The following is a 17,003-nucleotide window of genomic DNA, read 5'->3' on the forward strand; positions in this document are numbered from 1 at the left end:
AGTCTTGAAAAGCATTCTCATTTGCAAAACAGAGTTTTGCAGCTCAGTCCCTGTGCATGCATCCAGGGCTCTGCCAGCTCCAGGCGGTGCGAGAGAAACGTGGCACAAACATACATCTCTTTCATTTTGCTTTTCTATTCTGTGCAAGACCACGTTGTTACCTAACAGTTTGACTCTGGTTTCCTCCTCAGTTTCTCTCTCTGTATTGTGCTGGCTTCCTTTGCATTTTAATTGCTCTCTCCCCTCCTGCAGCTGATCAAAATCACATCACTGAATTTTTCTTCTTTCTTTTTGCCAGCCGCTCACATGCACACATGGCGAGGAGCAGACTGACACCACTTGACATCTCCGTGCTTCCTCATTTCAATATTAACTGTTAACCAGAAGAGAAACTGGTTTGGTGCGAGGGTGCTGTGTGCACGCGTGCCTGTGTGTGTGAGCGAGAGCTTTTTTTCCCCTCTCTGTCCCTTCACAGCTATAGGTCATCACACCGAGCTGCCTGAAACTGCCTGATGCTATTTTTCACCAGCGTGACTTTAGAAGAGACGGTTGTGTGGATGTGCTGCCCTTTCTGCCTTGGCTGGGGCATAGGAACAACTGTAAAGCTCAGTGCCATCGCTGCCATCTGAGAGCCACCCTGCCAAAGGACCCTTTGCCCTCCCCAGGCCGAGAATAATGACACAGATGCAGTTTAAAGATGCATTTTGGGTAAGTGAGCATTTCTCCTGTGTTTCCTCTACTAAATGTGTATGTATTTAAAATATTTTGTAAATACAGCTTGGCTCTAAATCCGATTTTGAGCTGATTTTATCCTAATTCTGTGTTTTAAATTCAGTTCATTAAAAAAAAAAAAGAAAGAAGGAAATTTGTCCCCAAGTAAAAGCACACTGTCAAGTGTGGGGGAGAAGGAAAGTGGAAACACTGGACAGAATGGCAATCAGTCTGGATAAAACCACTGACTTTTTCAGCTTCTGTGTTAGGTCCAGGAGCTGCTTTTGGAAGGGCACTGGACCTGTCCACCTCACGGTCCTTAAAGCACTTGCTTGCCACGAGCCTCCTCTGTTTTAGGAGCGGTTCCTCTGAGCAGGTGTGCTCTCACCAGTTACAGTCTGAATTCTCCAACACCTGCCTGCAGAATTTAGCAGCATCAGCAAAGCCTGCCAGGTGCAAAGTGCAGCTCACCCACCTGTGGAGCCCACGGCTGTTGTTATGTGCCATCGGGCAGGGGCAGCACGTCCAGCAGCACGGGGCAAAGAACTAGAGGTGTTGCTTGAGAACCAAGCCTCAGTGCTCACAGCTGCTTCAAAGGTGGAGGCATTAAGGAGTTAGAAAAAATAGAAAACAAACCTAAAAACATAAACCCAAACCATTGCCAGGTTGGGTAAATAGCACGTTCAGTAGTTCCTCCTGTCGAGGCAAATGTTTTTCCAGCATCTGGTATTGACTTAAATAAAGACACGAAGGCAGATGAAATCCTCCTGCCACTCTCCTGTCAAGCCAAGTAGGACTGGTCCTTCACTGTGTATTTGCTTTCTGTGCTTTCTTTCCATCCACCCTTCCTCCAGGGTAAGCCCTCTCCCAGTCTGAAGGCGATGGGCAAACAGCTGCAGGGCAGTGCTTTCCTCCAGGCACCTCCAGCCCCCACTCTTCTATCTAATTTAACCAGTTAAAAAAACTGTAATGAGGAAATACAAATGTTCCTTTTGATGTTAACCCAAACTGTGCCAGAGCACACCCACACAAAGCTCTCCCTTACTCTTCTTTATTCAGTTACTAACTGCATGCTCAAATGCACAGGGCACGACACAACCACAACCCAGAGCAACTGCAGGAAATGCAGCTTTTGCATTTCTCAACATCCTTCCACACGGTGCAATCTGACTTTTAGAACCGACACATTTTGTCTATTCACTTTCCAGGATCTTGGTTTTTAGCTGGGATAAATCAGGCATGCCCCATGAACTCAGCAGGGCGATTAATGCCACCCCACAATCTGGCCGGGCCGGTTCTTTGTGGCTCTTCCTCCCCAAGCTTCTCTCCTGGCCTTAGTCATGCTACCATGAATATCATCCTGGCCTGGCTTTGAAGTTACCATCTGCTTTAAAGGAAAGCGTCTTTGCTTTTAATATTGTTTGTCTTGAACATAATGCTGCCAAGCTTGATTAATGGGACTGACCTATATCTGGATGTGCTATGGTAGTTTTAGCTGTGCAGTAATAAGTCTTTTAAAAAGAGAACCTCCAGGATATTGCACAACGTGGCAAAAGAGCACAGCCTGCCCCCAAAATCACAAGATCAGCAATTATTTTTGCATTCATAACATTCTGCTATGCCCGTTAAAGGAACGGAAATATACTTTCTCTGTTTGCCTCAGTGAGCAACTACCTGCTTTGTTCCCTTTTGCCATGAACTGAGACAGCCTTCGTGATTAAAACCCAAGGAGAACTGTTATGTCGTGGTCAGTCACTCAGTGCCAGCCCCTGATCTCCAAGGCCTGTCTAATGGCATCCCTCTCCCCTGGAATTCACCCTGATCAGGGATACCCACACACCACATCTCTGCTCGTACCATCAGCAAACGTTTGGCCAGGCAGAAGGTTCTTCAGCAGCTACCACAGTGTGAAATACACAATCCCCCAAAACGACAGATCTTCCTCAACCAGAACAAAAAGTCCCTCAAACTTCATAGCGTGAGTTGTGCTTCAGGAAAATGCCAAGTCTTACCCAAAGCTTGTCCAAGTTTGCCTATGAAACGTGGCAGTGCCAGGGCTGTGCTGAAAGTTTCCTACTTCTGCTATTTTTTTTTTATTATTGTCTGCATACCATGGCCTGGGCTAAAACCACTCTGGTTTTAGTTATTCTTTTTGGTTTTGTATCTTCCACATGCACTGGTTTAATGGTTTATAAGAAAGTTGCTCAAAGCCTCCACTAAGATGCACTCCTTTGTAATAGTTTCCTATCCTCAGACAATATATTTTGGGAAATATTAATAAGATGAGAAGACAAATCAGTTTTGATAGTGTAAGGGAATATTCCTACAGGTCTGTTGTATGAATGCAAGAGATGTTACCTGTCTAACCTCATGAGGCAGGTAGGCAAATTCCCTGTTAATGGGGAGCACGCCTCTGGTTCCACCTGAGTTTCACGTTAACAGGATTATGTCAATAGGAGAGATCTGAGCAACATTTGTTTTTTGCTACAAAAACCCATTTACCCAAAGGAAAATCTTTCCCTTTGTTACAAGCACTCTTTCTTTCTTCATCTCCTTCTATGTTCTTGCACTCATTTCACGTTCCACCAAAATTCCCATTGTTGCCTTTTCCTTCTACTTGGATTTTCTCCAGCACGCTGCTCCGCAGCAGCCCTGTGAATGTGGCCATCCCTGGCCAAGAGGAATGTACACTCAGTGGCATCATTTGCTCGCTTTGTCTCAGCCACCTGAGAGGAAGAAGTAAGGAAGACGTTCAAAGGAGCAGTCGGTTCTTGGGCAAGCTCCAAAGCGCCCTGGGTTGAGTGGGAGCAAACCTGTTCCCTTGGGCAGCTTTCTCTCCAACCCAATTCTGAAGATGCAGTCTTAGTGTGAATGGGATTTTAAGCAGAGCTGTAAAGCACAAGGTGCTTCTCATTTCTTAGGTGTGTCACAAGCTCAGGCCTTGTGGATTTCTAATAGCTCTGATTTAAAAGTGTGCATGAGCTGGAGAGTGAGCCAGCAAGCACGATGCAGGCCTCAAGGAAGCAAAGTCAGCGCCAGGTCCTGCTGCACAATTCTCTACTGCATTCCTCACCTAAAAAGTCCTCCAGGCTATGATCAGACTCTGCAGTGCTGGGAGCCATGGAGGTGCTTAAGACGAGCCTGATATAGACAAAGATCTTTTAAAACCTTGGATGTTTTCACTTTAAACTATATTCTATATTAAGTTTAAAGCAAAAATCTACCTCATAAGTGAGTCTCTCCCCTGCTGCCACAGATTTTTCACATAACACTATATGCCCAAGCAGAGGTAATAGGTTTTATAAATGATTTCACTTCTTGTGAACATTTACCCTATGAAATGGCTATAAAAGATTCATTGTATGTCACAGAAGAACTATTTTCTGGACTTACTCAGCAATATACCGAAGAAATACAATATCACTATTATTATGAGTATCACTATTATACCCCCAAAATACGCCCTTTTTCTACCAGGTGCTACCTTTCCTGCAGAGCTGACTTATGCCCTGTGGAGCTGCTTTCTGAAGTAGGTGTGGAGGAGGCAAAGAGCCACCAAACTTGTGTGCTGGCATCTCAGCTTTGCACGTGGGCCCCTCTGACTTCCATTTGGATGGGAATGGATTGCACCAATTATAGCTGTCTTTACAGGCACGGGGCAAACCAAAATAATCAGTCTCACTGCACACTGGAGAGCATGCAAGCTCCACTGTCAGTGCGTCCTGCAACACGGCCACATGTCCGCCCTGGTGGACGTGAGCAGAAATGGGGCCCAAAACAAGAACTAACTTGGAGAAGTTGGACTGATTGGCCAGCTGAACGGCTGAGTTTGTTGCAAGGTCAACTTCATCTCCATGGAAGATGCTGCTCTATTCCTCTTCTATGTGTTATTTCTCCCTTCCATAGTTTCCACTACAGGCAAGATGCTTTACTCACTGATGCAATGAGAAGCACCCTGGGGAGCGGGGCTGCAGTCTCACAACAGTCACTGAAACCACAAGAAGTCACACAAAAAATACTTGCTTACTTGCAGCTGTGGAAATACTGGTGTTCCAGGAAACGCTTCTAAGCAGAGCACAACAATTAAAATGAAACTCAGATGAACCGATACTGATCTTGAGGCAAACGCACTAACAGCTTCCACCTCCCGTATTCCTGGTGCACGACCTACGAGGTGTGCAGGAACCAATTACAGCGCATTCGGGGCGGCTCATTTCCTTGGCAATGAGCTGGAAATGAAGGACTGCAGGATGACTTCCCCAGCTTTTGGTTGTATGCTCCAACAGTTATGGCCTGAACGTGGTATACCAGGCTGAATACTCTTTCTCCTCCAGGAGAGAGTACCTGGGCAAGAGCTAAGCGCAGTGCTAAGGCCTTGGAAGGCTTTCTAGAGTAGGCAGATGAATGGGTTGGTGGAAAGCTCATTTTAGACCAAGTAAGTTTGGTAATTTCTGATTAAAAACAATTGGATGTTTAATTAGTACACTTCTTTTTCTTACGATTGTGCTGCAACTGAAAGCAGCATCTAGAGGGTTGGATGGTTTCAGATGGCTGACAGATGAAGTCAGAGAGATAATTTTGTTCAGATTTTTACAAAGCTACGTCTGCTTCGATTTGAGCTCTCCTGCTCTGCAAAAGTGCTTTAGTTTGGCTTGGACTCGTGGAAATGGAGGACTCTTATTTATGCTTACTTTAACTGTGGCATGGCTATGCATTTTAGATACAGAAGAAGTGAGTCAGACTCTTTTCACTCACATACGTAGATATGTCTGATGAACACAACAGATTTTTTAAAGAGTATTTGTCGCACACGGCTTGAAACAGTGGCTGCAGATTGGAACAGCATTTCAAGCAGAGATCAAAGCAGGAGCCCTCAGGTTTGCCAAAGCAGGCTGCAGAGGTGAACAGCATGGCAAAATCCTCCTCTCTCCCAGGACTGGGCGGTTCATTACCCATCCCATCTCTCCCTTGAGACATGCACTGCCCGCAATGCACTGAGCAGCTGCATCACTTGTCTCTTCAAAATTGGCAGTCCCTGACCAGGGATGCTGACCCTGTCTTCCTCTGCAGGCACAGTGGAAGACTGAATTTCAATCCACTTCTAATTATTGCATACCCATGTGGAAGGCAAATTAGGCTGCCTCATAAAAGGATTGCTTTTTGTTATTCGTAAGCTCCTCTGAGCTCAGAAAGAGCTCCATATTTTTCTTTCATGCCATACCAAAGCAAGGTAGATTCTGGCTGGCAGATGGCACATTAAGCACTTGTTTAATCTCCTGTTTAATCTAGGTTTTGTAATAAAACATTTCTCAGCACCACAGTTCAGTAACTTACAAAGTTCCCTGTTGTGGGGGTTGGAGGTTGGGATGAGGTGACAGCTCAGGTCGTGGCTCTGTGCTGGGATCACTAAGCCTTGCTGAGGGCATTCAGGACAAGAAAAGAGAAAAAAATATATATTGAAAGCCTGCATCCAGAACCCAACAGCATCTCAGTTCCCTAAAGAACTGCTCCTTTACTATAAATGGAGTTCAGTACTTCAAAGGGGTGAGCAAATGGCCCTGTGCAAGACTGGGGAATTGAAAAGTTCTTTGGCTTTTTTTTTTTGGTGCAACATCATTTTTGCTTGAAATAAAAAACAGAAGTTATTTGCTATAGGTCTTCAGCATTAGGTGAAAGCTGACCAGCAAGGGGATCTGTTCAGGCTGGGTTAGAGCTTCTGTTTCTCCATCAATGCCAACGGCAAATAAATAATTAACCCAGTTGTACGTATATTTTTTAAATTTAAAGCAGCAGATTTACAAAGGAGGAGGATATTTTGGTGCTGCTCTCAATTTGCCCTAATTAATTCCTAAGAAGGAAGGAAAATTAAAAAATAAAGGGTGGAGATGAGGTGGAAAAGGGAAAAAAAAAAAAAAAAAACACGTAGATGAAAGTGCTAGGGCAAGAGACAAAATGGGAAGCCAAGTAGCTGTGAAGCCACATCCTCCGCTCACTCCCCATCTCCTCCGGCAGCACCAGCAGATGCTGGGGCAGCTCTGAGGTGCTCCATCAAACTACTAGCTGGAGGAAGGAGGGACTGAAATAGAGTTCCTAATCCTCTGTAGGCAGTGTGGATAGTATGCAGGCACGGGCAGAGGCATGTCTGTGGCAGAGCTGACCCATCTGCATGTGCTAGAATTCAGTTAGAGGAAGCCCTCCTGTAGTTCGATAAGCCCAGTGTTGATTTGCCTCTGTCATGTTGTGCAATTCCCCACGTCTTCGTGATGCACTGCCCTAATGGGGCGTAAGAATACACGACATCATGTTGAGTAACAGGATATGTTGAAAATTGTTATTTAAGTGGTAAAGATCTCTTGTAAATGGAAATGAAAATATGTGGGTATTGCAATAGCAGTCACTAGGAAATTAATTTGTACAAGACTCTGGGAAGATTTCCTGAAGCTTTGCCCCACTGTGTGCTGTGAAAACCTCTCAGCAAAGTGCCCAACTCCTCTTGTAAGGACGTTGGCCATCAGCATGTTGGCCTTAATGCCTTCTTCAGAACTACCAAGAAACAAATCTAAGTTTTCTAAGACAATAAAGACCGAGCTTTTAGATTATGTTCCAGACTAAGCAGGCCTGGTGCCAGGGGCTGGGTGAGCTCCTGAGCAGCTGCTGCTGTGCCTGAGCAAGGCTGGACTGCTTGAGGGTTGAATTGATTGAGGGTGCAATGCCTGCTGCAGGTCTCCCTGTTGGCCGATGCCTAAAGTCACCATGTGGAGAAAAAAAAGGAAAGGAGGGTCACAGTGCCTAGCCTGTGTCACACAGACACATCCAGCTCTGATATCAAAGCAGAGAGGGATTTTGTTTTCTCCTGCCTCCTGCCACTTCAGCTGCATGCCAGCCAGACCACCTGCAAAAGTTAAGAAGGCTTTTGTGCAGCAATCGCTTTGTGGGTATGCAAATAATGGCATGGCATGACTGAGAGCCCAGGATGTGAGTGAGGAGGGCAAGGGCTCGGGAAGCAGAGAAGTTGAATTCCTCTTGTCAGCAGAACAGCAATTTCCTTCTCTATAAGAGCACACTGTGTCATAGGGAGCAGAACACCACTGCGAAGCAACTAGTTGCTCAAAGTCACTGCTTGTGCAATGCCACTGCAAAGTCTGAGAAATATCAATTCCAATGTATTGTTTCATACCGTAGCTCCTGCAGAATTGAAATTTGATGAGAATCTCTGCTTTCATTTTAAGTTCTCCAGCCTACCTCGCTAAACAGAGAAGTGTGAGATAGCAGTCTAGCAACTTGGTATATTGGAATGCTACAAAAGCAATGTTTTTTTTTTCCCCTCTGATTTTTGAAGCCATCATTCAAGATATGCATCTGAGCTGTTTGGCAATAAATAGTGTTTGCTCCCCAGGAAAATACTGCATTGCAGACTTAGGTAACAAAGACAGTAGTGTAATTGCAAACTAAACCTCATTCAAAAGATGCCTCCCCTGAAATGATAACAAAAGGTCCCAAGGTAGCTCTCTCTAACCCCAAGCAAATGTTCATGTTTCTGTCGTGCAAAGGGTGGATTTACAACATGAAGTAAAAGTCAGATTGCCAACCTCAGCCTGCCTACTCTCCCTTGCTTTGCAAAATGCAATGACATAATCCACCTAACATTCTGAATAACAGCAGGTGAACAAATAAGGTTACACAATTTAGCTAGAGCTTTGCATGCGGTTGTGGACAATTTTGCTTCAATTCAGTAACCTCTAACTGCTATGGACCAAACTCATGGTTTAGTTACCAGTAAAACATTTGGTCTTTCCTACTTGCTGTTATTACAATACCCTCGCAACTCCAAACCAGACACAAGCTCATTAGAAAGACTTGCAGTCACCTTCTGGGCGCCGGGCTCAGAAGAGAGGCACTGCAAAGCTGATGCTCAGCTAATTAGAACCCTAAGACTTGGCACAAGGTGATTCACCTTCACCAGCAGGAGGAAGGACAAGCCACGCTGCTGCTCAGCCATCCTCGCTCTGGGCAGGGAGCTGACCCCGCCAGGCCTCCCACTTGCAGCCTTCACCACCCAAGTCCTCAGGGTCCTAATGGCTGCAGAAATAGCTCAGAGACAGCTATCCTGATTAAACAGAGGTATGAAGTTGGTGCTTTTAATCGTGTTGCTCTATCTCTGAGGGAAGAGCACGCTTCTCCCACTGGCAGGAAGCAACTTCTGTGAACAGGTGATGAAACGCTGCCTCTGCGTTAGCTGTGATTCTCCTGATGAGAAGAAAAACCCTGAGCTCCAGGGCAGAGACCCAAGAACACGTGAAGTATTAACAGAAAAATCTCAGAGCAGTCCAAACCTGCCTGCAACTCTGATACCGCTTTGTCAGATACTCTTCTTACTCGTGATTACAGGTCTGTTGGACAACGCGATTAACGAATCCTTTTATTAAGGCAACAATGAGTAAATCCTCTTTCACAGTTGCACATGCTTTGATTGAGTGGAATTATATTCTTGGCAATGTGACAAATTACTGGTGGCAATCTGAATTGCTCTCTTCTAAGCAACAAAACAAATGTTTTACAGGTTTAATGAACGTATTCCTTATCTAATAATGAATATCCTTATCCAACCTTATCTAATAAGGAATATCTAACTTATATTAAAATCCCACCCAAATATCCTCTGACTATTCATCGCTTCTTATGACTGTCACACGGTCCCAGCTGAGGGGTGCCCAAGCACAAGATGAGCAGCTCAACTTCAACTGCCTCTACAAAAATGGATTGACACAAATGCTAATTATCACACAGAACGGTAAATGGGAAACAGAATGAAGGCCAACCAGCTCATCGAATAGCTGTCTTAACACAACACGGTCTTGCTGTCTTCACAAAGACAATGTGAGGTTGGTTGTATTCCCACTGAGGAAATCCTTAAGAAACCAGAGAAGAGAAACAAAGCAGGACTTCGCACAGACACAGCAGGAGAACAAGAAGGGAGAAGAAGGTGCTGGTGGCTGAGCTGAAATGGGAACGCCAGAGCTGGAGGAAGGGCTCTGGGAGCTGGGCTCAGGATTGATTTCATTCCACCTATTCACTGCAGTTACCAGCATGTAACATTAAGAATGGCCTGGGAGCAGCTGCTGTTGAAACAAAGAAGTAGAATGAAACACTGTACTGAAGGTATCTGGATAGCATTTGAGCCTGGGGTGAGAGAATGCGGATACATTTTCAGCATATTCAAATCTTACTTGCAGGCAGCAAACAGGAAGCAGAGCTGTTGAGTAAGGTATGGGCTGCTTTGTGCTTCGTGTTCACACGGTGCACACAGATGTGCAGAACAAGCCCTGAGCACACCGCTCCCGTATCCTGCATGGCAGGAAGCCTGTGATCTGGGAACGTGCAAGTGCAACTATTGCAGATTCTGTGTTAATGCATACAGAAAGATACCTCTTTAAAAGGGCTACAACATTCCTGTATTTACAATGGGCAAAACCTGGCGTTAGCATTTCTGAGATCTTTGAAGTAATGAGGCTGGAAGGCAAAACGATTGAACACAGAATCAGTCATAAGCAGTCCCTCTAACACCAGAACAAACCCAGCAGCTTGTGCCCTGGAGGCAGGCCCATTTGCAGAGCTCCAGCAAGAAACCACAGCAGCACAGCTTTGAAAGGATCTATTCATTCAGATGTGATGTTCTCTGCTCAGACCTGTTGCAAAATTCATTCACTCAGTCACCAAGGCAGAGCGGACCCTGGTGCAGTTTTTAAAATGGCATGACTTCTTCCCCTTGCATTTTCGTGGTCGGAATGAGCTGTCCAATAGTTTTCCCAGCTCTTTAGGTCGACTGTTGGTCGGCAGGCAGACACCCTGGTGTGTCTGTGGGTGGCTGGGGGGAAGAGAGACAATTTGGGGCCTGATTATGAGTAGGTGTTGCATTCTCCAGTTAGGGAATTTATGGCTGGCTCACTGATGCATACAATTTGCTACTCCTTCACTACAGCATCTGCACCAGCTTAAAAGAGGTAGGAGGAAGACAGTGGATTTTAGCATTTATTGCATAGAGATGCATCAAACAGAAACAGCAAGGTAACGGGGTAGTGTGCTTTTCACTTTTCATTGGTGGCTTGTAGCAGTATGCCTGCCTGCTGGGGTGATACAGACCCATATGGTATTTTCTCTAACCTCTGGGCAGCATTTCTGTGACAAAGAAGCTGTGTACACAGCCACAGGATGTAGCTTATTGCACCTGGAAATATGCAATCAAAATTTCTGTGCTGCGAGCTTGTTGTGGAGCATCTGAGTGGAGCGGTTCCTGCCAGGCAGAGTGAGTGATTAATGAGAGGTTTTACAGCAGCGATGCCATCTGCCCTTGACAAGTTCTCTAAATAAATAAATACATATATATATATAATAGGTATTAATATATACATAGCCTGGGTATTAGCGAGGACCTTTCTGCTTTCCTCCATGAATGGCAAAAACTCACTTTTCATGTATTTCAGAGCATTCTCAGGACCCGTGTCTGTAACTAGCTCTTTGAAACAGATGCTTTGGTTTTGAGATCCTGTTTCACAAGGAGTGATTATATGTGTCAGATGAGCACATGTAATCCCATCATCAGATGACTACTGTTACAATAGAGATAAGAGTGGGTCTGCGGCACACTCTCCATCACCTTTCATCTACAGCAGTTGTCTAGCAGCAAATGTCCTCCCTATGCTATGGATCATTCCATCCACATCCCTCAGCACTGAACAGGTGCCCAACCACCACCCCTTGTATCAGTGTCCATAAGAACACGAGGTTACTCCACCTTTCCACTTGCATCTAGACAGCACGTCAGCCGTACCAAGAGCCCCGTGGTGTGGTGTGGTTTAGCCAGCAAGCAGCTCAGCAGCACAGGGTCGCTTGCTCACCCTCCCCCCCCCCACAGTGGGACAGGGAAGAGAATGGAAAAAGCCTGAAGTAGAACTCGTGGGTTGAGATAATAACTATTTAATAAAACAGGAAAGGAAGAGGGAAAACGGATAATAGTGATGATAATAATACACACAAAATGATAATAATACACACAGAACAAGCGATGCACGAGCAATTGCTCACTGCTCACTGTCTGATGTCCAGCCAGTCCCCAAGCAGTGGCTGCTTGCCTGGCAGAGCTGCTCAGCAACAGCTCAAACATTGGCGTGCCATCAGCATTGTTTTTCTCTCAAAGCCATAACATAGCAACACACCAGACACTGTGAAGCGAAGAAAACAACACCTCTGTACCAGCTGAAAGGAGGACAGGAGGTGAGGGGACTGACACGTAGGAAGAGGAGCTGCTGCACAAAAATCCCATACCCAACACTTAGCATTACTCCCTCAAAAAGGCAGCTCACGCTGCTTTTTGGCACAGCAATATCTGGGACCCACTTCATTTCTTTATTATTATAAACCAGCCTTGATTTAAACCAAGAGTTTACAGACACTCACTTTGGAGAAACGTTGCCCATGCCTTCTGAGCCCTTAGCTCTGCTCAGCTGCTGCTGCCCAGGGCAAACCTTGAGGTACTTTTGCATTTTCCAGGAATATGATTTGTTTCAGATAACTGACAGTAAGTAAGTGCCTCCTAAACCTGCAAGCTGTATGCACAAACTATCTCATCTCTTTATCTTTCTGAATTCAGTGCAAGGAGTTCACCTTACACACTGGCTTTGAGGTGCTTGTACAGCGACTGTTGGATGGGAGGAAGATGTGCAAAGATGTGGAGGATTTGCTCAAGCAAAGGTAAGAAAATTAGAGTGAAAAAAAAATGAGCAGACTCAATCTTGTCTCTCGCTCTACATCTGGAAGGACATAGTATACTGGTTTGTCTAGAAAAGGTGAGGTGAATCCAAAGTGCTCACAGCTGCTGAGTGGTCAGATGAACCAACAAGACGCTGATTTCTGGGCCCTGTACTCCTCAGGGCTGTTTACACAGCTCTGAAGTTCTGAAAATGAAACACAAGAAGTGAGAATTTTATGCTAGTTCCATCTTACAATGGAGGAGATGGGGTGAGTGGTGGAGGTGGGCAGTGAGGGGAATTATAAAGCCACCTGGTCTTAGGATATTAACACAGCTCTTCTCCCATGGGTAATTTTCCAGCATTTTGACATGATTTGTGACAGTAGATAATCCAAAGAGAACTCAAAAATTTAAGGAGAGATGAGAGGGGTGAAAGAATCAGAAATCCTGTGCTTCATTAAGGCTCAGGTAGTTATTGGACCATAATACTGTAGAAGAGCATGCATCCACAGCGAGGAGCACCACCAAGTTTCCCCCTTCGACAGGAAACTAATGGTTTGTACATCTTTCTTTCTCTTTAAACGTGCTGTGGCTGCATGCAGTGCTTCAGCTTCCTGTAACTACAAAAAAGGGCCATTTCTCAAATGTAGACAAAGCTCTGCAAGCTGCTACCAAAAGCCCTCCCCAGATCCCCAGAACAGCCTGTATCATTTGTCCTCCTGACCAGATTCTGAGTAACAGTAGTGTGGTTTATCTCCATCCTTACACTCTTCTCGGAGCCCCTCAGCGACAGCGATGAACAGCTAACACTGGTTGAGAAAATAAATATTACGCAGCTGCTCTAACTTTGCCGTTCATTTTTGTAACTCTGACTTACAAAAAAGATGTGAAATTGGGTTCTGTTTTAAAGTGGCTGAGTTTCAACAGTAGTGAGGTGCAGCGAGAGGCACACAGCTCATGCATGACCTGTTAGAAAGCCCCCGCACTATGAATTACATATTCAGCAGGTGATCCTGTCTCCAAATGAATCTCTCTCTGCCTTCCTCAGCCACAGCTCCTTTTTCCTCCCACACTGCCCCCTTCCAGTTTTCTGGTTTTAAGTTGCTCTTCTAAAGGCTACTTTTCAAGCACTGAAACTTTCACGGGGATGTGAGCTGTCAAACTGAAAATTCATTAATTCGGAGTGTGAAGAGTCTCCCATCAAAATCCAAAGCTATTTGAATTGCCTTTCTTGATCACCAGTGGAAGCATATTTTATTGCCACGTGTCACAGAGTCCTGAAGTCGCATCAGCCTGCTGGTAGCTGCACTTTATCTGTTTAAAATAGCTCCTTTGTGACTCATAACTTACAGAAATCGGAATTGCATTGCAGGCTTCAGGCAGGCTCTGCACTGCAGCACACATCTGATGCTAAGTGTGCATGTGGTTCGAAACATATTAGAGGCTTTTCTGAGAGTTGCAGGACGAGGCTCTTCCTGCTTTGTGGCAGAGAGGGCTTTCCGCAAGGAGAAAAAAATACACTTAGAGTCATTTTGCAGATCTGAATGCAAGAACAAGCATTTCCATGAGTGTTTGCACAATGCCAAAGCACTGCAGTGAGTGTACACAGAGCTGCTGTCTGTGTCGCGGGTTTGGTGCTGGAATTTCAACAAGGGCCCCTGCAGCAGCTGTCCTGAGTGCTGGCACCTTGTATGTATTGACATTTCTCCAGCTTCCCACCCTGATCAATTACTTTCGTTCACAAATACCCCTGCCTGGTCCAGCTGCCTGGGGAGCTGAAGAGCTCGGGAACTGAGCAAGAGGTTGTATTTCACAACAAAGCCCTAGATTTAAAACAAACTATATTCCAGCTGTTGGTTGCTGTAGAGAAATCCAAAAGCTGTGTGCAAGAGCACCAGAAAGTGGAAAAGACGGCAGCAAAATGTGCAAAGCTGCTGTCAGTGGCCTGTCAGACCCCTCTGATCCTAGGCTTCCCCAGTCTGGGGTGAGGTCTCAGAAAGATTTGACACTATGCTTTTGCAAGAGCCTTTACTGAAGGAGGAATACGTTTCTCCAAGGTGCCGAGTCTCAGACTCAAAAGCTTACAGGACACCTTGAAATCCCTCCTGAGAGATGGACTTACCCTAAGCAAAACGTAAAATAATCCTAACACCACACTGTTGATGACCATTCAACAGTAATCAGCAGCTACAAAGAGGCTGAAAACTCAGCTCAGCCCTGGCCTTGCACGCAGGTTTTAAAACACATTTTATTAAAATAATAATAAAAATCTTTGTTCAAACAGAGATGAGAAACTTCTTCCAGGGCAGGGGGAGGAGAGAGCAGCCAAGAAATCATTGTATTTCCTTACTAACCATAGAAACAGAACCACTTTCCTGAGTCATGAGTTATAGTTCCCCATGAGGTGAGGCATTGCACCACATTGCCGTCCCACCCCCACCCCAAACTGATGGGGCCTCACCTTATAACTCTCATGGCTACTTCCCTCTCTGCCTCCACTTCAGCTGATCAACAAGGCATCTCACGTTCCCAGCGCTCTCCTACGACTCCCACCTCCTACTTATTCACAACCTCTCTTTAAAGCGATCATTTGGCACCCACCCTTCCTTCCCTCACAGCTTTCACTTTGGCCACCAAGTCAGCCATCACATTTTAGCTTTCTTCTGCAAAAGAGGTTCCTGAGATCTTCATTACATTTCTCTCCTCTACACATCATCTAGTTGAATCTATGGTCTGATCAAAGCCATGAAGATGAACATTTGTTTTCCCTCATTTCTCCTAGAAATATTCACCTGAAATATCTTAGAGGTAACTGCTAACACAGGAATAGAAGAGAGAGAGAAAATGCAGATAGAGGAAATAAATAAATGCTATTTCTCATATTGCCTACCTCAGATGCAATTACAAGGAGAGCTTTGTAAACATGATGCTGCTACCACTAGGAGAAACTGAGCAAGTTTTTCTTTTAACAGAGCTCAAGCAGAAGAGAGGTACGGGAAAGAGCTGGTTCAGATTGCCCGAAAAGCAGGAGGACAAACAGAAATCAAGTAAGGAATTCTGCTGGTTTTGGTACTAATGCATTAATGTTGGAAGCAATATCAAGCAGCCGTATTCTGCCTATCAATGGGGTCACGAGCTGCTTGTGTCAGTGAGCTTCCCAGAGCTTCCCAGGAAAAACGGGCAACCACCACGGTTCTTTGGAGCAGGACTTGGAAAATCTCTGTAGGAATTGCCAATAGGACTTGGCTGGAAAAAAGAAATCGACTTCAGCACTGTTAACAGTGTTTCACATTTGCTTCTGAAAGCGAGCAGAGTAGCAGGGAACAAGGAAAAGGAAGCTGTTAGTACAAGTTTAGGATGGTGGCTTGGCAGGTCTGGGGTGCTTTGTAAACCCTGACAAGTTGCCACAGAGCAAAGATGACATATACATTGTGTTGGGAAGGGAAGATTTATTTGGCACAGAATTTGACTTAATAAACACCGCTGATAAACTGCTGCTATTACTGATGGTAGCAGCAATAATGAGATGTATTTGTCATTAATGTAACAAGTAATAGCACAATAACAAGGTGGAAAAGGATGAGTATTTTGGGTCACAGAAGACAGGCCTGGAAGAGACCTCAATCTAAACAAAACAGCTCTATTGATCCCTCATCTGCTCTACCTCTCATTTCTTAATTGCCATCTCCTTTTTACACCTATTTATCGCTCACTGTCAGTGTAAGCATGCATTCCTGTTCACATCTAATTGGAAAACTTGACCTCAAACCTTTCCACCATCAGGGCATGCAAGCTGTAGGCAGTCCCTGTAGCACTTGCTATCGATTTGGTGGCACATCCAGACTGGCAGGGAAACTGTTGCATCTATCCAAGGGCCTGGTAATGGGGACTGCTGAGGCTCAGGACAGAATGCAGGCAAGTCTCTCGCTGCTCCATCTCTGCCTTGCTTTGAACTGTGCTTCAGGGTATAAAAAGGTTCCTACCAAAGGCTGCTGGCAGTGCTTGTACCTTCCTGCTGTCTCACTTCAGAGACTTAATCAGAGAAGAGGAAATTAAAAGAGCAGGTTAAGATCGGATGGTTTCCCTCCAAAGCAAATGCTCAGATTAGCAATCCAGGATTGCCAAAAGGCTCCACTTAGATTTATTTACAGGCTGTTCAGGGCAGGTAAAGAAAATACGTTCAGACACAGAGCTCTGTCTGCTCTTCTGTGACTTAGTGGGTAATTAAGGTCTGACTTTTCCTAAGGAATTACAGTAGATTGATTTAGAGGAAGAGCCAAGCCCCAGGGCTGGGATATTAATCCACGTTCCCCTGAAGTTGGAGGAAGTTTGGAACCAAGCCCAGACCAATCTGATCCAAGCTTTATAGCTTGGCATAGATAGAAGGCTGAATATACCAACAAAGCACATTGCAGAGCTGATCTGCAATGTCTTCATAAAGCCATGCCTGGTCTGGGCAGTGACCACCACTTGCCTGATTATTTTTTTCTTATCACAGCAAGCATCTCACTGTGCTTATTTCTGAAGCTAAGGGAGCACACTTGGC

At 45.1% G+C, this 17,003-nt stretch overlaps 1 protein-coding gene across 1 annotated transcript in view; it reads left to right on the top strand.

Moving 5' to 3' along the window:
* Nucleotides 1–227: 227 nt before the first annotated feature.
* PSTPIP1 (proline-serine-threonine phosphatase interacting protein 1) overlaps nucleotides 228–17,003 on the top strand; it is a 43,784-nt gene continuing 27,008 nt past the window's right edge. Inside the window, exons 1-3 of the mRNA XM_065733582.1 lie at nucleotides 228–708; nucleotides 12,359–12,459; nucleotides 15,430–15,504. Of these exons, the coding sequence (XP_065589654.1) occupies nucleotides 676–708; nucleotides 12,359–12,459; nucleotides 15,430–15,504 (209 nt within the window). The 5' untranslated portion in view covers nucleotides 228–675. The remainder of the gene's footprint in view (nucleotides 709–12,358; nucleotides 12,460–15,429; nucleotides 15,505–17,003) is intronic.

Source organism: Cyrtonyx montezumae, unplaced genomic scaffold, assembly GCF_038088225.1.
Source record: "Cyrtonyx montezumae isolate F1298 unplaced genomic scaffold, pur_monq_1.0 scaffold_17, whole genome shotgun sequence".
NCBI classification, from domain to species: Eukaryota; Metazoa; Chordata; class Aves; order Galliformes; family Odontophoridae; genus Cyrtonyx; species Cyrtonyx montezumae.